Raw genomic sequence first — 24,425 nt, 5'->3', positions numbered from 1 at the left:
AAAATATTAACAAAAATTAAGCTTAAGGGGTGTACCCGGGTTGTCAGACTATGAAATGGAGTAGGATACAACTCTCGTGCAGCTCAAATGTTAGCATTATACAAGTAAAATTGCACCTATGTGTGGTGACTTCGTGCTATTTGTAAACGCTTCATGCTTCATAATGCGGTGTCTGGGTAGTATGTGTCTGGCAAACGCAACTCGTCACTCAGTAAGAACCAGGAAAATTATACTCATGCTTTTCTTTTGATTGCTAGTACTAGCGTAAGACAAAGACAGTTTGATTCTGTCTATGTTTAAAATAAGATAGTCATTACATACCGTGTATGATGGCTTGCGCCTCGGGGCGCTGCAGCAGCTCGCGGTCCGCGGGGGAGGGGCCGGGGGGCGCGGGGGGTGCGGGGGGCGCGGGCGCGGGGGCGGGGGGCAGCATCTCGCTCTGCTGCTGCTGCTGATGCTGATAACGACAAACATTAACCATTATACCACCACATATACCTTATCCGATATCGGATCGGAAAATGTGAAAACGCTCTTAACAGCAAAACATTAACAATTTAAAAATGTACCTGTTGCACTTGCAGCAGTTTGTAAAGCAGCTCCTGCGGGATATGCGCCTGCGCCGGCGGAGCATTTTGTTGTTGTTGCTGCTGCTGCTGCTGCTGCTGCTGCTGTTGTTGTTGTTGTTGTTCCATGCTCTTGTTCAACATCTACAAGTTAGAATTAATTAAGTAGTACAATTATGAAAACTTTGAATGACTGTTTTCATTCATCCATTTTCACAGGCCGTTTATCCTCGTAAGGCCCAATGTGCATTACAATGTACTCTGTTTCAATCTAATACGAACCGTTCAAAAACTACTACATATGGTAGCATTTCTTTTATTTCATTGCTTTCTAAAACAAACGAAAGTCATCCTAATCTACTATACAACAAGGTTCAAAATAAAAATAGGAAAGGTTTGTATGGTGGGCGTAATATAGATTACCTGCAGTAAGCTCATGGGCTGCGGCGGCGGCCGCTGCTGCTCGGCGGCCGGCACCGCGTGTCCGCCGGACACCTGCGCCAACTGTCACATCACAAGTTACACGTGGTGAGGATACTGATCATTACTCATTAACGGTGATCGGAATAGGCAGAGTATAAATTCTAAACTATCTATCTAGCTTCTAAACTATCACCTGACAAAAAGTATCAATCGGGAGGCAATGACTAAAAAACTTTTTTACATGTTCACGTGACCAGCTCACGGACTTTCCACCGCGATACAACCGGCTGACTATTGTTTTAATTAATAATAACATCTAAACTATCATGTGACGAAGTATCAACCGTGAGGCGATGACTGACAAAATTTTCGCCTGACCCGCGGTCTAGGTACAGGTATCCGGACCATAAAATTGCAACGCATAATACGAAGAGTCCCAGAACAACCACGTGACAGTGACACCGGAGGTAGGTTAACTGAAGAGGAACCTAACCAGCGTTTTTTTTACGTGGAGTAATGCAGTTAGGCATTTCGACCAGCCGAACATGATAAAATAAAAGTTGATGCTAGTAGGTACTGAAAATGTTAAAACAAAGGGGAAAATTCTTAATTTTTTTTGCGGTAATAACTCGAAAACCGTGCCACTTTTACTGGAGTCATATTAGGCTAGTTAGGTTTCTCTCGAGTTGACCTACCTCCGGTGTGACTGTGACGTGGTTCTTGTGGGACACCGTGTATACTCACTAGTCGCTTGAAGGCGGACAGGTCGTGGTCGGAGTGCGGCGCGGGCTGCGGCGGCCGCAGGCGCGCCTCCAGCTCCTCCAGGCTGTGGATCTTGCCGCCCACGTTGTTCATCTCTACAACGTTACATAAAAACCGATTCAAATATTACGTAACGCACTTTTCCAAGATTTTTGACCCAGCCTCATCCCCCGTGTAATGCGCCGTAACGTTTTCGTGTACCCCCCTCCCCCTACCCAAAAGTTACGTAACACCCGTAACAAGTGACCATTTTTACCTAAAAGTCACAATTATCTTCAGCAAAGTATAATCATAAAATTGAAGAAATGAGCGAGCGTGTGCGAGGAATGGTAAAGCATGAAAGTGAAGGAAGCGAAAGAGGTATGCCAGGATCGTAGCAAGAGGAAATCCGTGTTCTCTGCTTACCCCTCCGGCTAATAGGCGTGATTATATGGATGTATGTAATATAATTAACAAAAAAAACTTTTACTATATAACGTGTACGGGCGGCGGGGGAGATCGGCGCGAATATGTGGCTCGGCTCGCTAGCTATATAACGTGTACATACCGGGCCTCGGGTCCGAGTTGGCGTTGGCTCGGCGCAGCAGGTCCAGCAGCGAGGGCGGTGCGGCGGGGGAGATCGGCGCGAACATGTGGCTCGGCTCGCTAGCTATATAACGTGTACATACCGGGCCTCGGGTCCGAGTTGGCGTTGGCTCGGCGCAGCAGGTCCAGCAGCGAGGGCGGTGCGGCGGGGGAGATCGGCGCGAACATGTGGCTCGGCTCGCTAGCTATATAACGTGTACATACCGGGCCTCGGGTCCGAGTTGGCGTTGGCTCGGCGCAGCAGGTCCAGCAGCGAGGGCGGTGCGGCGGGGGAGATCGGCGCGAACATGTGGCTCGGCTCGCTAGCTATATAACGTGTACATACCGGGCCTCGGGTCCGAGTTGGCGTTGGCTCGGCGCAGCAGGTCCAGCAGCGAGGGCGGTGCGGCGGGGGAGATCGGCGCGAACATGTGGCTCGGCTCGCTAGCTATATAACGTGTACATACCGGGCCTCGGGTCCGAGTTGGCGTTGGCTCGGCGCAGCAGGTCCAGCAGCGAGGGCGGCGCGGCGGGGGAGATCGGCGCGAACATGTGGCTCGGCTCGCTAGCTATATAACGTGTACATACCGGGCCTCGGGTCCGAGTTGGCGTTGGCTCGGCGCAGCAGGTCCAGCAGCGAGGGCGGTGCGGCGGGGGAGATCGGCGCGAACATGTGGCTCGGCTCGCTAGCTATATAACGTGTACATACCGGGCCTCGGGTCCGAGTTGGCGTTGGCTCGGCGCAGCAGGTCCAGCAGCGAGGGCGGTGCGGCGGGGGAGATCGGCGCGAACATGTGGCTCGGCTCGCTAGCTATATAACGCGTACATACCGGGCCTCGGGTCCGAGTTGGCGTTGGCTCGGCGCAGCAGGTCCAGCAGCGAGGGCGGTGCGGCGGGGGAGATCGGCGCGAACATGTGGCTCGGCTCGCTAGCTATATAACGTGTACATACCGGGCCTCGGGTCCGAGTTGGCGTTGGCTCGGCGCAGCAGGTCCAGCAGCGAGGGCGGTGCGGCGGGGGAGATCGGCGCGAACATGTGGCTCGGCTCGCTAGCTATATAACGTGTACATACCGGGCCTCGGGTCCGAGTTGGCGTTGGCTCGGCGCAGCAGGTCCAGCAGCGAGGGCGGTGCGGCGGGGGAGATCGGCGCGAACATGTGGCTCGGCTCGCTAGCTATATAACGTGTACATACCGGGCCTCGGGTCCGAGTTGGCGTTGGCTCGGCGCAGCAGGTCCAGCAGCGAGGGCGGTGCGGCGGGGGAGATCGGCGCGAACATGTGGCTCGGCTCGCTAGCTATATAACGTGTACATACCGGGCCTCGGGTCCGAGTTGGCGTTGGCTCGGCGCAGCAGGTCCAGCAGCGAGGGCGGCGCGGCGGGGGAGATCGGCGCGAACATGTGGCTCGGCTCGCTAGCTATATAACGTGTACATACCGGGCCTCGGGTCCGAGTTGGCGTTGGCTCGGCGCAGCAGGTCCAGCAGCGAGGGCGGTGCGGCGGGGGAGATCGGCGCGAACATGTGGCTCGGCTCGCTAGCTATATAACGTGTACATACCGGGCCTCGGGTCCGAGTTGGCGTTGGCTCGGCGCAGCAGGTCCAGCAGCGAGGGCGGTGCGGCGGGGGAGATCGGCGCGAACATGTGGCTCGGCTCGCTAGCTATATAACGCGTACATACCGGGCCTCGGGTCCGAGTTGGCGTTGGCTCGGCGCAGCAGGTCCAGCAGCGAGGGCGGTGCGGCGGGGGAGATCGGCGCGAACATGTGGCTCGGCTCGCTAGCTATATAACGTGTACATACCGGGCCTCGGGTCCGAGTTGGCGTTGGCTCGGCGCAGCAGGTCCAGCAGCGAGGGCGGTGCGGCGGGGGAGATCGGCGCGAACATGTGGCTCGGCTCGCTAGCTATATAACGTGTACATACCGGGCCTCGGGTCCGAGTTGGCGTTGGCTCGGCGCAGCAGGTCCAGCAGCGAGGGCGGTGCGGCGGGGGAGATCGGCGCGAACATGTGGCTCGGCTCGCTAGCTATATAACGTGTACATACCGGGCCTCGGGTCCGAGTTGGCGTTGGCTCGGCGCAGCAGGTCCAGCAGCGAGGGCGGTGCGGCGGGGGAGATCGGCGCGAACATGTGGCTCGGCTCGCTAGCTATATAACGTGTACATACCGGGCCTCGGGTCCGAGTTGGCGTTGGCTCGGCGCAGCAGGTCCAGCAGCGAGGGCGGTGCGGCGGGGGAGATCGGCGCGAACATGTGGCTCGGCTCGCTAGCTATATAACGTGTACATACCGGGCCTCGGGTCCGAGTTGGCGTTGGCTCGGCGCAGCAGGTCCAGCAGCGAGGGCGGTGCGGCGGGGGAGATCGGCGCGAACATGTGGCTCGGCTCGCTAGCTATATAACGTGTACATACCGGGCCTCGGGTCCGAGTTGGCGTTGGCTCGGCGCAGCAGGTCCAGCAGCGAGGGCGGTGCGGCGGGGGAGATCGGCGCGAACATGTGGCTCGGCTCGCTAGCTATATAACGTGTACATACCGGGCCTCGGGTCCGAGTTGGCGTTGGCTCGGCGCAGCAGGTCCAGCAGCGAGGGCGGTGCGGCGGGGGAGATCGGCGCGAACATGTGGCTCGGCTCGCTAGCTATATAACGTGTACATACCGGGCCTCGGGTCCGAGTTGGCGTTGGCTCGGCGCAGCAGGTCCAGCAGCGAGGGCGGTGCGGCGGGGGAGATCGGCGCGAACATGTGGCTCGGCTCGCTAGCTATATAACGTGTACATACCGGGCCTCGGGTCCGAGTTGGCGTTGGCTCGGCGCAGCAGGTCCAGCAGCGAGGGCGGTGCGGCGGGGGAGATCGGCGCGAACATGTGGCTCGGCTCGCTAGCTATATAACGTGTACATACCGGGCCTCGGGTCCGAGTTGGCGTTGGCTCGGCGCAGCAGGTCCAGCAGCGAGGGCGGTGCGGCGGGGGAGATCGGCGCGAACATGTGGCTCGGCTCGCTAGCTATATAACGCGTACATACCGGGCCTCGGGTCCGAGTTGGCGTTGGCTCGGCGCAGCAGGTCCAGCAGCGAGGGCGGTGCGGCGGGGGAGATCGGCGCGAACATGTGGCTCGGCTCGCTAGCTATATAACGTGTACATACCGGGCCTCGGGTCCGAGTTGGCGTTGGCTCGGCGCAGCAGGTCCAGCAGCGAGGGCGGTGCGGCGGGGGAGATCGGCGCGAACATGTGGCTCGGCTCGCTAGCTATATAACGTGTACATACCGGGCCTCGGGTCCGAGTTGGCGTTGGCTCGGCGCAGCAGGTCCAGCAGCGAGGGCGGTGCGGCGGGGGAGATCGGCGCGAACATGTGGCTCGGCTCGCTAGCTATATAACGTGTACATACCGGGCCTCGGGTCCGAGTTGGCGTTGGCTCGGCGCAGCAGGTCCAGCAGCGAGGGCGGTGCGGCGGGGGAGATCGGCGCGAACATGTGGCTCGGCTCGCTAGCTATATAACGTGTACATACCGGGCCTCGGGTCCGAGTTGGCGTTGGCTCGGCGCAGCAGGTCCAGCAGCGAGGGCGGTGCGGCGGGGGAGATCGGCGCGAACATGTGGCTCGGCTCGCTAGCTATATAACGTGTACATACCGGGCCTCGGGTCCGAGTTGGCGTTGGCTCGGCGCAGCAGGTCCAGCAGCGAGGGCGGTGCGGCGGGGGAGATCGGCGCGAACATGTGGCTCGGCTCGCTAGCTATATAACGTGTACATACCGGGCCTCGGGTCCGAGTTGGCGTTGGCTCGGCGCAGCAGGTCCAGCAGCGAGGGCGGTGCGGCGGGGGAGATCGGCGCGAACATGTGGCTCGGCTCGCTAGCTATATAACGTGTACATACCGGGCCTCGGGTCCGAGTTGGCGTTGGCTCGGCGCAGCAGGTCCAGCAGCGAGGGCGGTGCGGCGGGGGAGATCGGCGCGAACATGTGGCTCGGCTCGCTAGCTATATAACGTGTACATACCGGGCCTCGGGTCCGAGTTGGCGTTGGCTCGGCGCAGCAGGTCCAGCAGCGAGGGCGGTGCGGCGGGGGAGATCGGCGCGAACATGTGGCTCGGCTCGCTAGCTATATAACGTGTACATACCGGGCCTCGGGTCCGAGTTGGCGTTGGCTCGGCGCAGCAGGTCCAGCAGCGAGGGCGGTGCGGCGGGGGAGATCGGCGCGAACATGTGGCTCGGCTCGCTAGCTATATAACGTGTACATACCGGGCCTCGGGTCCGAGTTGGCGTTGGCTCGGCGCAGCAGGTCCAGCAGCGAGGGCGGTGCGGCGGGGGAGATCGGCGCGAACATGTGGCTCGGCTCGCTAGCTATATAACGTGTACATACCGGGCCTCGGGTCCGAGTTGGCGTTGGCTCGGCGCAGCAGGTCCAGCAGCGAGGGCGGTGCGGCGGGGGAGATCGGCGCGAACATGTGGCTCGGCTCGCTAGCTATATAACGTGTACATACCGGGCCTCGGGTCCGAGTTGGCGTTGGCTCGGCGCAGCAGGTCCAGCAGCGAGGGCGGCGCGGCGGGGGAGATCGGCGCGAACATGTGGCTCGGCTCGCTAGCTATATAACGTGTACATACCGGGCCTCGGGTCCGAGTTGGCGTTGGCTCGGCGCAGCAGGTCCAGCAGCGAGGGCGGTGCGGCGGGGGAGATCGGCGCGAACATGTGGCTCGGCTCGCTAGCTATATAACGTGTACATACCGGGCCTCGGGTCCGAGTTGGCGTTGGCTCGGCGCAGCAGGTCCAGCAGCGAGGGCGGTGCGGCGGGGGAGATCGGCGCGAACATGTGGCTCGGCTCGCTAGCTATATAACGTGTACATACCGGGCCTCGGGTCCGAGTTGGCGTTGGCTCGGCGCAGCAGGTCCAGCAGCGAGGGCGGTGCGGCGGGGGAGATCGGCGCGAACATGTGGCTCGGCTCGCTAGCTATATAACGTGTACATACCGGGCCTCGGGTCCGAGTTGGCGTTGGCTCGGCGCAGCAGGTCCAGCAGCGAGGGCGGTGCGGCGGGGGAGATCGGCGCGAACATGTGGCTCGGCTCGCTAGCTATATAACGTGTACATACCGGGCCTCGGGTCCGAGTTGGCGTTGGCTCGGCGCAGCAGGTCCAGCAGCGAGGGCGGCGCGGCGGGGGAGATCGGCGCGAACATGTGGCTCGGCTCGCTAGCTGGTGGCCGCGCCGGGTTATCCAGGTCTGTAAAGATAAGACTGCTTACAAAACCACCTGTATTTTTCCTAATGAGTCAGTGAGATGAGAACTAAAGGCCAGTCCAGACGGGACAGTCAAATCGGTCGATTTGATCCGAAAATAAATTGACATCAATCTTCAATTTAATCACCAATTTTAGATTATGGTGATATTTGAGCACTAAATTAAAAAAAATGCCCCCAAACGCGAACACCCTCGTCACAAATTGGTATTCTTGCGTTCGCACCTCCATTTTATCGGTAATATCGATCATAATCAGCGGTCGAAATCGGCGAGCCAAACACCACCTGATTTGATCAGACAATTTAATCAGATTGGCGAAAAATTGTTCCCGTCTGGACTGGCCTTACGATACAACACTATATAAGGAGGGTAACAGCAGTTCTGACAATTTGTCTGACACTGTAGAAAATCCATTTAACATTTGCAGATTTGACTAACACGCTGCTACCGATTCCGGCAATTCCCGATTGAGTTTTTTTTTTACGTTTATACTACGTCGGTGGCAAACAAGCATACCGCCCGCCTGATGTTAAGCAGTCTCCGTAGCCTATGCACGCCTGCAACTCCAGAGGAGTTACATGCGCGTTGCCGACCCTAACATTCCGCACCTTCGTTGAGCACTGAATCGTTGATTTGTGAATGCCGATTGCCAATTCGTAGTGAACTACAACGCGAAAGGAGACTTTTCTCTATTATCAATTAACGAATTTAATAAAGTAACCGACATAACTAACTTGCACGCGTGGAAAGGAAAGCAGATTTAGAAAGATTTAAAAAAATGGAAACAACTTACCGTCGACCATATTAGTGAGTAGCCTCTCGTAATGGCGCGAGTCGTTGGTGGGACTTTCGCGACGGAACCAGCGGCTGAATCTGCTGCCGCCTTCGCTCTCACCGCCGCCGTTCTGAAAACACACTATAGTAAGTAAACCAATTTAGCACTTTACAGCGCTATAAAATGAACAAAGAGGAAACTATAAGGAGCGTCCAACTAGTTTTTGTAACTTTTAAAACTATAGCCCCATCCGTAAGAAAGCATGAAACCAGTCTTGCTTATGCTTATAGCTTATGACAAATAACTTTGGTGTTTGACTTGACCCCACTTTCAGAAGGTTTTCATAGTTAAAAAAAATAGTACATTGTGAATAGAACAAAATAGAAGAAATTTATTCATTTGAGTATTTATTTAAATATTCATTGTGCAACATGGGGCGTAAGTTAAATATAGCAAACGAGAGTATAGTTAAATCGCGACGGCTTGTCGGAGCGATTTATAGACTCGAGTTTGCAATATTATTACGCCCCGAGTTACACACAATGTTTTTCATCACACTTGCGATACAAAAATGAAGTATAAAGACAAAAAACTCATAATTATAATATTAGACGCGCTAGAACGCTTAATGTTTCCATACAAACACCTGTCTTTCTGTATGTGTTCGAAATACCCATGTTTGAAAAAAAAAACTTCATAACTCCGGAAAATATAATTCTAATATAATTCTATAGTTCCCGCTAGGCCTGCGTGCAATTCCACATTTACTGAGCGATGGTGATGAAAAGAATGTGACGTTTTCAATCAAAAGGTACCACATTGTCGCTTACCATAAGAACGAAAATTGCTTGTAATCTATACGAAAGCCTGTCAGAGCGTCTTTATGGCAAGCGACGATGTGGTACCTTTTGCTTGAATACGACACATATAACCCTAGTCGTTATCTTGACGAGCACGTGATGATGATGATCATGATGATGTCCTCCCAGACGTATCCGTCGACAGCGACATCCCGACAAGCGTTTTATTTGTATATTATTATTTCTAAAAGGGTTTTTATTAAATATTACGCGCATGTGCGCGAGCGTGACTTGCAAACCCAAATTTGTTTTTAAAAGTAAGACAGCACGAAGCACAGTGGAGCTGTCCAGATGAGTTGTAGGAGGGCTTGGGCCGAGTTTTTCGAAGCTGTCGTTTGGCGTCAAGATTTTCAAGCCGGGTGCGTTCAAAGTTATCAAGACCCGTATTGACAGCAGCTCGCCAGTCCGGTACGGTACGTACCGTGAGCACGTCGGGTATGGAGTCCAGCTTGAGGAACTCGTCCAGGTTGAAGTCGGGCTGCGAGCCCGCCGGCTCCTCGGCCTTCGACTCCACCCCTGAATCCTTATCCTGGGGACAATACCAGGTTACAAACAACCTCTATAAAAAGGGGGGCGAAACTGATCCTTTCGGGCATTCTCGGCTCCGTTCGGCTCAGCATTGCTCCGAGCAATTATTAGGGTTGGCACAAGTTGACGTCCCTATGCGTGTACGACCACAGATAAGATAATGACTTTAATAAATGTTTCTGATTTCTGATTTCTGAATTTTGACAACCCTAAATAGCCGAAACGGACACCATGAACCATACATAAGAAAGGGACAGCTTGATTCGTCCCTGAATCTCTTGTCAAACTTCGGTTTTGTAGGAAGTTTATTTTCACATCACCTATTCGAAAAAGGGCTTATTTTTCCCCGCTAGGAGGGATCAAAGTGGCACTATTCTGTTCTAGGACACGATTTTTTTTCTTTTTGGCATACTAGGTAATTAATATTTTAGAACATAATAATTTCCTCATAGGTGATGTGAAACACAGTATGTGTCACATGGTAGCAAAATTATTTCCATCTTGGGCGTTATCACTTGAATCCCTCACTACGCTCAAGATTATATTTTAGAATCCCTCGCTACGCTCAGGATTCAATTGTAGAATCCCTCACTACGCTCAAGATTCTATTTTAGAATCCCTCGCTACGCTCAGGATTCAATTGTAGAAACCTTCGCTTCGTTCAGGATTCAATGAACGCCCTCGCCGTAAATATGTCATTTTGCTCCCTTGCGACACAACCTACTATTTATGTACGGTAGTACTATTAATTACTAATTCTGTGGTATAAAGCATGTGGTATACGGTATACGCAATCAATGTGGATTTGAACTCACGTTGCTAGAATCATTGGAGTCTTCGATCGGTGCAGGCTCAGACGTGGACTCGCTCCGCCACCGCTCGCCTCGCTCGGGCCGCTCGCTTCGCTCGGTGCCGGGCGATTTGGCGCTGTTGTTGTTCCATTTCTGTAGACAAAGGAATAGTAAAACTAAGTACTCATTTCGAATACAAAGGTTTTTCTCAATTCAACTAATATTTTTACTTGGACTAAAAAATGTTCGGTTGAAATCTTTCAGATTTCTTCCAAGCATATAGGCGAGCAACCTGTTTTAAGTGAACATAAATAAAAAACAGTCACCATTGTCCATTAGTTACTTAAGCAATCAAGGTGCTCACATATATCTGAACCATAGACGCGCCACCGAGCGACCCGGGTAAGAGAAAGAATATTCATATAAAATTTGGGCAGCATAGAATTTTTTCTCTTTCACTCTTATAAATTTCGGTATTTCGCCATCGCCGCCTACCTATGATGCCACCCGGTCGGTGATAAGGACAAAGCATGACACTATTTTATCTTTTCTCTTATAGGAATTGCAATAACACTATCTTTCTCTATCAAAGAGTGTCAGGCCCTTGATCTTAACAAACCTTCATTGTGAAATGGTGCATGGATCAGATATTTCTGATCATCTTAGCCACTCTCACCTCTAAAATGGCGACTTAATCCATTGCGCTAGATAAAAAACCGGCCAAGTGCGAGTCGGACTCGCGCACCGAGGGTTCCGTACTTTTTAGTTTTTGTTGTTATAGCGGCAACAGAAATACATCATCTGTGAAAATTTAGACTGTCTAGCTGTCACGGTTCATGAGATACAGCCTGGTGACAGACGGACGGACAGTGAAGCCTTAGTAATAGGGTCCCGTTTTTACACTGGGTACGGAACCCTAAAAATCATGATAAAACCGGGCTAGCCGTCTAGTTTCCTCTTTGAGTTGGCCTGTCAGATGGCAGTCACTTTCGTAAAAACTAGTGCCTATGATTATTCTTGAGATTACATTGCCGAAAGCGGTTCCTTTAGGGTGCACCCAGGAAGGAATGTCAATGGCAATGCGTCTAACAAAAATTTTTTTTTATTAGAACCAAAGATAGATATAACTCCGTAATAGATGGATACAGTCTAAAGAAAAAACGTGCCTCGAAAATCAAGAAAATTTGATTCTCGTTCAGAGGGCGCTACTAGTTTTGGCCTACAGTCGTATAGATGGCGTTGACGGTTTCGTTTGTTATTTAACAATTTTAACGCATATCAGTGAAAGAACATGGGTCAAAATCATCAAAATAATTAATGCAAATAAAAAAAATCATTTATCTATATTTAAATACATTTTATCGTATTTTTACAAATCTTCAATTTTAGTTTTAAAGTGTGTCGACAGATGGCAGTGAATTTACTGGGGTTACAAAATTTACTATGACAGTACCGCTCTAGTATAAGTTACTCTATGCGTCTAACATCCTAACAAGCCGGAGCTTGGCTTTACTTCGACCTATAAGGTGCTCAAATTACGCAAGCCGGTAGGAATTGAGTATTATAAAGCTCCGCCACGATTGAATCAACAATATGTACATACCTCAGTCTCTTTGCCGCTCGTCGAGCCGTTATTTTTAGTAGGCTCGTCGAAACCGCGGAGCTCGATAGTGTCATGTTGAGATGTCGGCCCTCCACTAAACCTGCACACATACATATAACATTTACACTTACTAGGGAATAAATCAAATTAATTATTTCACGAAATATTTTTTGAAGCTTACTCCTTAGTGAAAGCCTTTAGTGACCTAATATAAGCCCGATTTCCATAATTTTTGGAATATAAGTAGTACTAATTACGCCGCATCTTTAGACACTATCCCCGTCTCCGTCGGCCCTTCTGGTTGGGGAAAAATTTTTTTTTTTTATTAGAACCAAAGATAGATATAACTCCGTAATAGATGGATACAGTCTAAGGAAAAAACGTGCCTCGAAAATCAAGAAAATTTGATTCTCGTTCAGAGGGCGCTACTAGTTTTGGCCTACAGTCGTATAGATGGCGTTGACGGTTTTGTTTGTTATTTAACAATTTTAACGCATATCGAAAGAACATGGGTCAAAATCATCAAAATAATTAATGCAAATAAAAAAAATCTTTATCTATATTTAAATACATTTTATCGTATTTTTACAAATCTTCAATTTTAGTTTTAAAGTGTGTCGACAGATGGCAGTGAATTTACTGGGGTTACAAAATTTACTATGACAGTACCGCTCTAGTATAAGTTACTCTATGTTAGAACTTACAAATATTTAATAGAACTTGCAATGTTTCCTTTGAGCAAAATGACCTAACTTGAGGTTTTAAGGCACTTTCCCTCCAGAGCCCATTCATTTTTTCCACATTGTATATTTTAATATTGTTCCAGTAAGTGGCCCGTTCCGGATACATAAGTAGCAGTCCTCGTACCACCAGACTTAAAAAAACTTCGCGATAATCTGGTTACACCGGTTACACAGTATAAATTTCGACTAAAAGGTTTACTCACCACTCTGGTTCATCTTCTTTCTCAAAACGTCGTTGAGAATAGCGACCACCTGATCTGCGGTTGTCTTCCCTGTGTTACAAACGGCATAACTTGAAAAAATTGAAGCCACAAGTTTTTTTTTAACAGCAATGACACTTCGGTCATATAAGAGAGACCTCACATTAGCGTCTTTTGAGCGTCGGCGTCTAGTCAGCGCTATGAAAAATGGCGTCGCAGTTGTGCCAACGTAACAAGGCGGACACGCTATACATCAAAAATCACTTGCGTTTCTATGTGTGAACTGCACGTCTGTACACGCGGCATGCGTCATAGTGTGAGTAAGTTGCTTAAAAACAGTACTGGGCGGCCGGCAAACGGTCGTCAATCTGGTGTCGCGGGGCGAGGTAATTCGAGTCGGGGCGGGGCGGTGTGTGGCCGTTCTGTATGATAATACTATCACTTATTCTGTGCCAACGTTGCGTCGAGCAGCAATCATAAGGTTTACTAGACGCCAACGCTCTGGAGACGATAGTGTGGGGTGACCATAAATCAACTAAGTTTGAACGTCTTACCTATCTCTCTGTTTTTCGTTGTTGAATCGGTCGTCCCTTTCCCTCTTAATATCAGAGGAGTAGGAGTCACGGGTAAAAGAACGTCGCTCGAACCTACAACATAAGAGAATATCTGATAACTGTTGTAATTTTTAGGTTGGATTTGAAGCTGTTAATAGTGAACTCATAATTAAATATTTTTTATTTATAAAAGACATGACATTGAGCACCCGATGTAACCGCAGCTGACGTTCACTACACCTTCCTCCCCTAGCCCTTTGAACCCCACACCGCTCGTGTGTGGCGCGTCATCGTGAAGTGAACCTTGTGGGAATGCATGAAGGTTGATATTGGGCTGTAGCCGCGTGCTAGTTTGACTTTAGCAGTCAAATTAAATTATTAAATAGACCAGCCATTCTCAAAGCCTTTGTAGGTACTCCACAAGAAAAACGAAAAAAAAAAAACAAAATCCAGCTCTTCTATATGGCTGGTCCACAGTTCAATGGTGACGAACGAAAATTATTAATTTGGGGTTCCGTCAAATATTTAGCTTTTCAAATGGGTTCAGTCACCAAAAAAGTTTGAGAACTGCTGAAATACGAGTATACTCCGAGCTCAAAGCAACCGTACCGTACCGTATAACTCCCGGTAACAGATCGCTGTTACAGCCCCTTATGATCTACCAAGTAAAAAGTAGTCTTTGATAATATACTTACATACAATTTCCGTTGCCGCTCAGGCGCTCACGTATCTTTACGTTTGCTAATAAAATTGCGTCAAAAACGTGGACAGCTGCCCAAAATGCGTTTAGTACTGGTACTTGTACCTACCGCCGTTGGAGCAGTGACCGCGAGGCCGGTAGGCCTCGCTGGGCCGGTAGTCGCGCTTCTCCTAGCCCGAGTCACGTCTTACATGCTCCCTAACCCCTCTACACTAGTCCTTACTCGTACCTATCGCCGTTGGGCCGGTGTTCGCGAGGCCGGTATGGCTCGCTGGGCCGGTAGTCGCGCTTCTCCTAGCCCGAGTCACGTCTAACATGCTCCCTAACCCCTCTACTAGTACTTACTCGTACCTATCGCCGTTGGGCCGGTGTTCGCGAGGCCGGTAGGGTTCGCTGGGCCGGTACTCTCCCTCCTCCCATCCCGAATGCGGTACGTCCCGCACCATGATTCGGCCTGAACCGATTCGGCGACCCGCTGTAAAAAAAAATATGGCGTTAATATTTTCAGTATCCAGAAACAAGTGTTAAAGGTAAGTTAAAAAGATTTTGTACACCTTTGTTTGGCTGGGACAGGCCTATGGAACTCTCCGCGCGAGCTGGGATTTATACCTACGACTCGCTTCCCGCCGGTGGGACTCAAGCTAGCCAGTTGGTTGCCACACGCGCTCACGTACGCACGTCACCGCGCGCTATGCCAAAGAAATGTCTTCGTCACGAACAAATAACACAGCTTGTAGTGTGGATGGATGCAGAAACAACAAAACAAATAAAAAATATAGTTTTTTCCTCTTTCGACGGATGAGGAAAAGTAAGTAGACATTCTCAATATAGGTATTTACACCTACTGTTATTATTTTTACGATAGTTACAAGCTACGTAGGTAATATTAAATTGTTTTAAAGATGTAGGTAATGTTTTTTACGACACATTTATAGCTAGATATCTACCTAAGACACCTAAGTATTTGAAAGAAGCGTCGGTAACCCTAGCATTGTGCCGGCGCGCGCGGTGCGGGGAGCGGCGCCTTGAAGGTCACTCCATTGTATTTTTGTGTAGGTATCTAAACGGTAGGTATTTGCTTTTTCTTTGAGAGATAAGTATCTGTTCGTAAGAACTATTATATAATCTGTGGCTGGGATAACAACTGTATTCAATACATATGGAAAAATGTTGGCAATACTATACAATGTTATACCGAGTCTTGAGGCATGCATCACCTGTATTTGCCGAGTTTACGTTTATATAGGCCTTTTTAGAGATAATACATAATTAACAGTTCATTCGCAATAATAATTCGTTACGAAGAATTGAAAAGGCCATGCTTGTATAATTCTTAGTAATAATGAAAAGATTTAACACAGTGGACACAGTGGAATAACATGAACTAATCTATAATTTCTCCACCCGTGAAGAAAATAAAATTGGTAATTGTGAGCTGGTAATGGTACCTATCTACCTGGTTCAGGAGTGGCTTGGGCGGGTGCGGGGCACAGCGGGGACTCCGGCCTTGTCCTAGCGACATGCGGCGGCAGGCGCTCCACAAGCCAGTCGTAAAGGAACGCCGTTGAGGAGACAAGACTATGCACTATACCTGGTTCAGGCTTGGCTTGAGCGGGCATGGGGCACAGCGGGGACTCCGACCTTGTCCTACTTAGCGACATGCGGAGGTGCCGCAGCGGCGGCAGGCGCTCCACAGCCACTCGTAAAGGAGCGCCGTTAAGGAGACAGGATTATGTTATGTATACCTGGTTCAGGCTTGGCTTGAGCGGGCGCGGGGCATAGCGGGGACTCCGGCCTTGTCCTAGCGACATGCGGCGGAGGCGCCGCAGTGGCGACAGGCGCCCCACACCCAGATGTAAAAGAGCGCCGTTGGGGAGACAGCACTATGCCGCTGCTCGTCTCGCTCTCCTTACGGACGCGCTCGCGAGGGTCGGCGGAACGACGCTCCCGCTCGCGTTCGCGGCCGTACACTCCCTGCAATAATTGAAATATCAGACAAAAGCTTTAAATGCTTTTTTGTTACCTACTATAAAGCGGTATTTGGTCGAGCGACTGAATTCATTCACTTAGCAATGCCTATCGAATATTGCATGCAGGTTCTTGAACCTACTAAAAAGGACTTTATACAATAATCTTGAACACTTCATCTGTGTAATAACACTAATGAACTGTGACACCGGGGGAGGTTTTCTAAAATGTATTTACTGTCTGGGGAGCACAACGAGTGAGGTCCCTGATGTTGCAAATCCATAGTCCATATTAATAATTACCGCTTTCTACCAGGTAGGCTGTATGCTTGATTGTCACCAATATGGTATCAAAATGAATATAATAGAACACATACTTTGTGGTTCTCGGCTGGTGCATCGCCTCTGGCCCCTCGATCATCTTCGTTAGGCGAGTCCGACCTCTTTTTCAACACCCTGAAAAAAAAAACAACGTTGATTTCATGCCCCTTCTCAATTTCATTAACATTTTTTTTTGTCAGGGTTTCGCTACTTTATTTAGGTTTGCAATTATCTGTCCAAATACTTTTTCCACAGTTTTTCGATACTACCGTCGACATAGAACAATACAAAGATCATCGATGCTTTGTCCACGGCTTTGTCATTGCATCCCTCCATTCATCTTAAGCTGTCAATATTAAGTTCATGTTTTGAACACCCAAATAGTAGCATACGAAAAGTTAAAGGCCCCGAAAACCAAGTACTCACAGCGCGAGCGCGTCGCAGCCCGCGAGCGGTACGTCGAGCCCCTTCTTGACGAGCGGCGAGTGCCGCAGCCGTAACAGTTGTTCCCGGGTGTAGGTGAGAGGCCGCCGCGCCGGCCCGACGGCGAGCACCGCCGGATCGCCGCCGCCGCTCATCGGCCCGCTCTCGTCGTGACCTGGTGACAAAAAAGAGAAATATTAACATTATGTTACGGTGACCCAACATGACTGTGACTCGCGGTCAGTGGACATATACCGCTGTTCTCAAAGTAATAATAAGGGCGAAGTGCTGAAACGAAAGCCTCAAAAAACCATCATTTAATTTGATTCACTACCAAAATTTACCAAATATCGAGATCTGTCATGGTCTCATGGTAAACGGAGCGAAATATCAAACATCTCGCGTGCTGCGACGCGTTCTCAATGTGTTTGTACCGGGCATGTGTTATTAAGTTCGTATTGTACATTAAGGCCGCGGACTAGACGTACGCGGGGCGGCGGGCGCTGTTGTCCAAAACAAGTGCATTCAAGTCTATACATTTTGTTCTGAACCGGGCGGCGCGGGTAGTATTATTAGTTATTCTGCTGTGGGCGCGGTTCCTGCGGTGGCTTGTCGCGCTGCCCGCCGCTCCGCTCACCCCGTGCGTCCAGACCGCGGCCTAAAACTATTTGCAAATATTGTTGAATTTGTCGTTCCCCTCACCGTGACAATCATGTTGTGAATACCATTCAAACCTTACGATATTCCGAAATAATTTTAAATAAAATTACCTTGCAAAAGGTAACTGTTTCATGACAATGCATAGAATGGACCATCTAAATCAAACCAATATACTTATGTCTCTTACTAATCCCATATACTCCAACCGACATACATTGTACGGTCATTCCGCCCTATTGTAACCATTACCTTGACCGAAAACGTAATGTCGTATCTTTATACTAACTGTCAGTGACTTATGACCTTTTATTATTAAAGATGAAAGTGACCGGTTCAGGAACAAATATTGATGCAAATGGCTTCAGCCCTTCGTTTTGACCGTTGAGGGGTGGTTGGTGGATGCTTCATTCTTTTGATGAGATTATGGGAGTGTAAATGTGCCTAAGTTAATCCCTAATTTTAATCTGCTCCGAGCTAGTTTTTGTTGCGAATTGCGAAATTATTTTCGGCGTTACCCATTTTTTGCGGCGGCTACAAATTTGTGGTCTGATTTTAGAGCCCATTCTTATGGGAGAACCTACAAAGTAAAATTTTAATGATATATTTGGGTGGGTCAACTCTGTACCCGTTCACCAGGCGACGATAATAGTTTGTTTGAATCTATACACAACTACACACACACACACACACACACACGCACGCACGCAAACGCAGGTACACAAAAATTATACTTTGTTCTACTAATAGGTACGCTAACCCATAACTAATAGGTACCCATTATGAAAAGGGCTTATAACTGCCATAAAAATGTTTGGTTATTTTAAATAGGTACAGTCGCCATCAGATATATCGGAGCGGCCATGGTGCTCACAAATATCTGAACACGCCTCTATTGTCAAGGCGTTAGAGTCCGTGTTCAGATATTTATGAGCACCTCGGCAGCTCCGATATATCTGATGGCGACTGTACCATTAATTCGGGGTTTTAAGCAGGGCTCGGAACCGGTATTCAAATATCGGTTAATATCGTTCCTAAACCGTTATTTTATTTCGTTCTTTAATAAACCGGTTAATTGATGGAACGCGAACTTTAAAATTTAGTTCTCTCTTCTTACCGGTTAGTTGAGAGAACGTATTTTTTTGTTTTCGAGAAACGATATAATAAAGGTTAATCTCAGCCGTCTACAATTCTCCGAATTCTCGATGTTGACTTGACAGTGCTGTTGCTTGCTGGCTGAATTGTTTATTTTTAATACTTTTTAGGCGTGTGACTTTTGACTGTTGGTGTGTAGTGTTACATTTAAAATGGATTCACAAAGTTTTAAATATGTTCCGGAAAGTGAATAATTTTTAAATGAAGAAGAAACTGATAATTTCGATTCTGACAACTGTATGTAAAATTAGTACATTCACATTTTTTGATAATATGAGTCTGAAAGGATATACTTAACGCTCTGATTTGATATAGCGTTCACTCCTCACTCACTCACTTTAGTATTACAGAGTATTAAATCAATTAAATGAAAGGCAACGGCGTTTTTGCATGACTGATTTAGATATTCTGTATGTGACGGTGGGTACGTGAACTTATTTTTATACCTACCTAATAGTACCTATATGATATAGTTTTATTCAGTGACACTGCCAAAGGCCTGGAGACAATGTTAAAGAGGCTAAATTCAGAGAGCCAAAAAGTGGGCCTACACATGAACGCGTCTAAAACCAAAGTTATGACGAACAGTCACAAAAAAAGTATAACTGTAGAAGGAAAACAAATAGAATACGTGGATAACTATGTATACCTAGGTAAAATGATTTCCTTTGACCCCAATAGCAACATAAACGAGGTGGAAAGAAGGATAAACATAGCTTGGAGAAAATACTGGTCACATAAAGAAATCCTAAAAGGAAACTATAGTTTAAAAATAAAGAAAACAGTTATGGATTCCTGCATTCTCCCCAGTTTAACCTACGGATGCCAGACATGGGTCTTCACTGAGAAAGTTAAAGTAAAAATTTTATCATGCCAACATGCAATGGAAAGAAGCCTATTGAAACTAAGAAGAATAAACAAAGTAAAAAACATAGATATCCGGATGAGAACAAAACTGACAGACGCACTACAGTTTAGTTTAAGACAAAAATGGAGATGGGCTGGACATTTGGCTAGATACAAGGACAAGAGATGGACCATACAAACAACCAAATGGAAAGGCCCACTGGGCAAACGTAACTCAGGAAAACAAAGAAAAAGATGGGTCGATGACATCATAGCAATTGCAGGAAATACTTGGGAGAACAATGCTACAGACAAAGAGAAATGGAAAAAGATGGAGGAGGCTTTTACCCTCAAGGGATCACACATCATAAAAACATAACAAAAGAAAAGTCAATTTTATAATAGATGTGCGAGAAACAAAGCTTAAATAAAAATAATAAATAATAGTACCTACATATAGGTACATTCCATTCTTACTGTCAGATTAGTACATTACTACAGAGGCCGTGAAGTAAGCTTTTCATGCCGAGGTATGGATAGTGCTTTTCTCAAACATGCAATGAAATAATAATACAAACATGATGATGTTGATGATGATTGATGTGTGTGTATTGTTTCATGGTTATTCAGTGCGTAGAGTATCGAGGAGGAACAAAAATGTGATTATTTTTGCGCTACGACGCACGGTTTAGGAGATACAGCCCTACAAGGTTTTTTTTTTTTTTTCAAATATAAATTAAGGGTCACCTAGAGAGGAACGAAAATTTTATTATTTTAGCGCTACGACGCATGGTTTAGGAGATACAGCCCTATAAAGTTTTTTTTTTCTTTTTTTTTTTTTTCATTGTGTTGTTTGTAAATTACTTTGGGCTTTCATAGGGGGGAACGAAAATTTTAATATTTTTGCGCTACGACGCATGGTTTAGGAGATAAAGCCCTATAAAGATTTTTTTTCTTCTTTTTTTTTTATTTTCATTGTGCTTTTTGTATATTACTTTGAGGTTTTATAAGGGGAACGAAAATTTTATTATTTTTACGCTACGAGGTGGTTTAGGAGATACAGCCCTATAGTTTTTTGTTTATGTTTTTTTGGGGTTTTTTTTTTTCAAATATAAATTAAGGGTCACCTAGAGGGAAACGAAAATTTTATTATTTTTGCGCTACAACGCATAGTTTAGGAGATACAGCCCTATAAAGTTTTTTTTGTTTTTTTGGGTTTTTGTTTTCAAATTTAAATTAAGGGTCACCCAGAGGGAAACGAATTTTTTTATTATTTTTGCGCTACGACGCATGGTTACGGAGATACAGCCCTATAAAGATTTTTTTTACTTTTTTTAGCATGTTTAACCGCTTATAAACGGTATTTAAAAGTTTTAAGTGACCCAGGTGATCGTTACCATGGACCGCGAGTGAAAAGAAAAAGTTCATTCTCCCATTTTATTATCTAAACAAACGTCAATTTTAGGGTTAAAATTAAAGGGTAAAAAAGGACCCTATTACTAAGACTCCGCAGTCCGTCTGTCTGTCACCAGGCTGTATCTCATGAACCGCGATAGCTAGACAGTTCAAATTTTCACAGATGATGTATTTCTGTTGCCGGTATAACAACAAATACTAAAAAGTCCGGAACCCTCGGTGCGCGAGTCTGAACCGCACTTGGTCGGTTTTTTTTTACATTCTTTCCCGTTCTATTTAACTCATTTTAATTAAATAGTCTTATTGTCGACCTTTTCACGCGACATTTAACACGAAAGCAATCATTTATTTATTTACACAGTTAATTCAATTGGTAAAGAGAAAACAATCAACGTTGACAAATATTCACTGACCTGACTGCCATTCAATAATTATTTATTTATTGATTTATGTAAAAATATTAGGTCAACGGACTCAACGGTCAACAGGAGGATTAACTTTTATACTCGTACATACATATTCAATAATATCGTGAGGAAACCGGACTAAAGAGATGTCATATATTAAAGAAAAAGTGACGAAGCCCTCCAGTGGTGAAGGCCGGATTCGAACTGGCGTCTTTAGCTATCGCGGCTAACGCCATGAACCCCTAGGCCATCTCGCCACGGCGGTACCCGTCCCAATTTCTCGACTATATGCCATCTTAGTAAGACTAGGCGTCTTTGACCAGCTCTAAGGGCAAGCAGTGCGCGCTTGCACCTAATAAACTAATTCCTTACGGATTTACGTTGTAGCGAGAGTGCTGCCATCTATGAACAAGTTTGGGAACAAATCAAATTATTTTATTAAATATTTTGATTTGTGTTTTTTAAGCAGGGACCGGCCCGCTATTCCTTATCGGGGTTTTATAAGGGTATTGCATAAGGCTTAGCTCACCATACTCTTTGCCAGACGAAACCCTTTATTTTGCTTTTATAAACCCTTATATAAAGCTACCACATTTGAGTAATCGGTAGCCCAAATACCCTTACAAAACCCTTATCATCCGCTCACCAACACCTTGCATATTGCTTATAAGGGGTTAGCCTTATAAAGGGCTTCACTTTTAGCATATAAGCGTGCTAATTTAAGTCGTCTACCTTGTTCATAAAGCACACATTACTTCGAATCCGAGCGATCGTCGGCGGCGACGGCGGCGTTCTTTGACTAGGCACGTATTTTCTTTTCTTTTCATACACTACCGTAGATATATACTAATCCTGTCTCTTTCACGCAAATAGAAACCTTTATAAAAAGCGCTTAAAGATAAGGGTAACCCTTATTAAGGGCTAGCCTTATTTTTGGTTAGCTTTTCGGTAAGGGTTAGTCAAAGGTAGGGGTATGAATGGGCTTGCAGATCAAAAGGGAAAGTCTTTCAATGTGTTAGCCGTGTTTAAGTGTCGCCCATTGAAAGGGTTTTATCGCGGAAAGGGTTGTCCGGTCCCTGTTTTTAAGTAGTCACACTACTACATAGGTATAAATTAAAAACTGTAATAGATGTCATATATTAAAGAAAAAGTGATGAAGCCCTCCAGTAATCCTAACAAGGCCTAGAGGGGGACCTCTGGGTTGGAAAATCAAATGGCAGTCGCTTTCGTAAAAACTAGTGCCTACGTGAATTCTTAGAATTAGTCGTCAAGAGGACACCAGGCTCCCATGAACCGTGGCAAATTGCCGGGATAACGCAAGGAAGATGATGATGATTCAATAAAATATTTATTTGCAAAGAATATATAAAAATATAAATAGAAAACTATTCCGCTTTTTAGAAATATGTATGTATAAACAGATTGAATCTTGAGTCTCAAGCCACGAAAGCTATGTCTCCACGCTTCAGGACTCCTTCATAAAAATGGTGTTTCAGTTAATTAACAAGATATTTAAGCCTTACCAACTAGCCACGTGTAAACTGCGTGGTGGGGGAACTAAAATCGACGACAGAGCACTGTAGCGAAAATGTGATCCTTTGCGGGCTCAAATTTTGGTTATTTGACGGTATTAACTGTCAGTGTCGAACAACAAATGTGACTCATAGCTAGGCGGTGTACTCTTTATTCACAGTTACAATCATAGATAAGGATATATTTGGCTGTTTCATACATTCCGGCTGATGTCATGCCGCTGATTTCTATGGGACACTATTTTTTTATAGTATGCATTTTTACACACTAACACACACACGCGCGCGCACACACACACACACACACACACACACACACACACACACACACACACACACACACACACACACACACACACACACACACACACACACACACACATACATACAAACAAACACTCGCTCACACGCAGCAACATATATGTTAAAGTATGCACAGCTATCTGTAAGTTTCAAAGTAACTCTCTGTACAATTTGTACCAATATATACCTAGATTAAGAAACTAGTATAACGAAACTGGGTCCTGTAACACAGGGTTTCCTAGCTCAGGACACAGGGTCGTGATTTATTGTATACTCAAATTTGCACAATAAACTTTTTTCATTTTTTTTTTTTTTTATACATTTCTTAAACTTAATCCATAGATAATAGGTGAAAAACTGTGTACACTGACTGTACAAGTGTACACAGTACACAGCGATAATTAGCGACGCACAAATCGCACGGAAACGCGTTCGCACACAATCATAGTGAAATGAATTGGAATGATTGTCTTCGTATTGTTATCTTGCACCGCTTCCCGTGTTAGTTGGCCACAAAGGGCTCGGTTTGTTATGGATACGAGAAACGAGTGCGTTCAAACAAGTAGTGTTTTGCATTTCTAACAATGAGATGCAATAACTAAATATGCCTGTTAGTTGAAATAATTTACGAGTTTTTCTTTTAGAATGGTATAAAATAGTTATTTGTGCAACAAGAGAGGAAAGTACATTATTGTCGAGGCTCGGAAGTAGCTACTTGCTGGCTGAGGATTCGTTTTAAACGGACGACCTTGGGAGTCCGTTTAATTTAATCTGAAGCCAGCAAGTAGCCTTCCAGCCGAGTCATATATAGTGCTTTTCTCAAAAATGGCGCAACAAACATAATATAAATATTTTACAGAAGCAACGTCCTTATCTATATATTTTCACAGATAAAAGTAAAAAGATTTGCTTTGCCGCCGTTTTTTTTTTAAATTAAAAATAGAAGTGTATTTTTCTGCTGAAAATACGCCAACCTATTTGAGACACCTAAATAGTCGCGGTACCAACATTATAATAATAAGTACTGATCATCTGTTTGGTTGTTTAATGGACCTATGCCTTCATTTGATATGGCCACTTCAACTTTTAAAAAGTTTGGAACTACAAATAATGGAAT

At 46.8% G+C, this 24,425-nt stretch overlaps 1 protein-coding gene across 1 annotated transcript in view; it reads right to left on the bottom strand.

The window, feature by feature from the left end:
• Positions 1-24,425, bottom strand: part of LOC134750228 (eukaryotic translation initiation factor 4E transporter-like) — a 46,374-nt gene that overhangs the window by 15,535 nt on the left and 6,414 nt on the right. Inside the window, exons 2-16 of the mRNA XM_063685373.1 lie at positions 16,996-17,167; positions 16,626-16,704; positions 16,027-16,255; positions 14,633-14,756; positions 13,582-13,674; positions 13,031-13,099; positions 12,085-12,184; positions 10,506-10,634; positions 9,584-9,691; positions 8,321-8,432; positions 7,381-7,509; positions 1,734-1,846; positions 990-1,070; positions 570-710; positions 322-457 (exon numbers count right to left, since the gene is read on the bottom strand). Coding sequence (XP_063541443.1) covers positions 322-457; positions 570-710; positions 990-1,070; positions 1,734-1,846; positions 7,381-7,509; positions 8,321-8,432; positions 9,584-9,691; positions 10,506-10,634; positions 12,085-12,184; positions 13,031-13,099; positions 13,582-13,674; positions 14,633-14,756; positions 16,027-16,255; positions 16,626-16,704; positions 16,996-17,167 — 1,815 coding nt within the window. The remainder of the gene's footprint in view (positions 1-321; positions 458-569; positions 711-989; positions 1,071-1,733; positions 1,847-7,380; positions 7,510-8,320; positions 8,433-9,583; positions 9,692-10,505; positions 10,635-12,084; positions 12,185-13,030; positions 13,100-13,581; positions 13,675-14,632; positions 14,757-16,026; positions 16,256-16,625; positions 16,705-16,995; positions 17,168-24,425) is intronic.

Source organism: Cydia strobilella, chromosome 19 (genome assembly GCF_947568885.1).
Source record: "Cydia strobilella chromosome 19, ilCydStro3.1, whole genome shotgun sequence".
NCBI lineage: Eukaryota > Metazoa > Arthropoda > Insecta > Lepidoptera > Tortricidae > Cydia > Cydia strobilella.
This window is presented reverse-complemented; position numbering and strand designations above follow the sequence as displayed.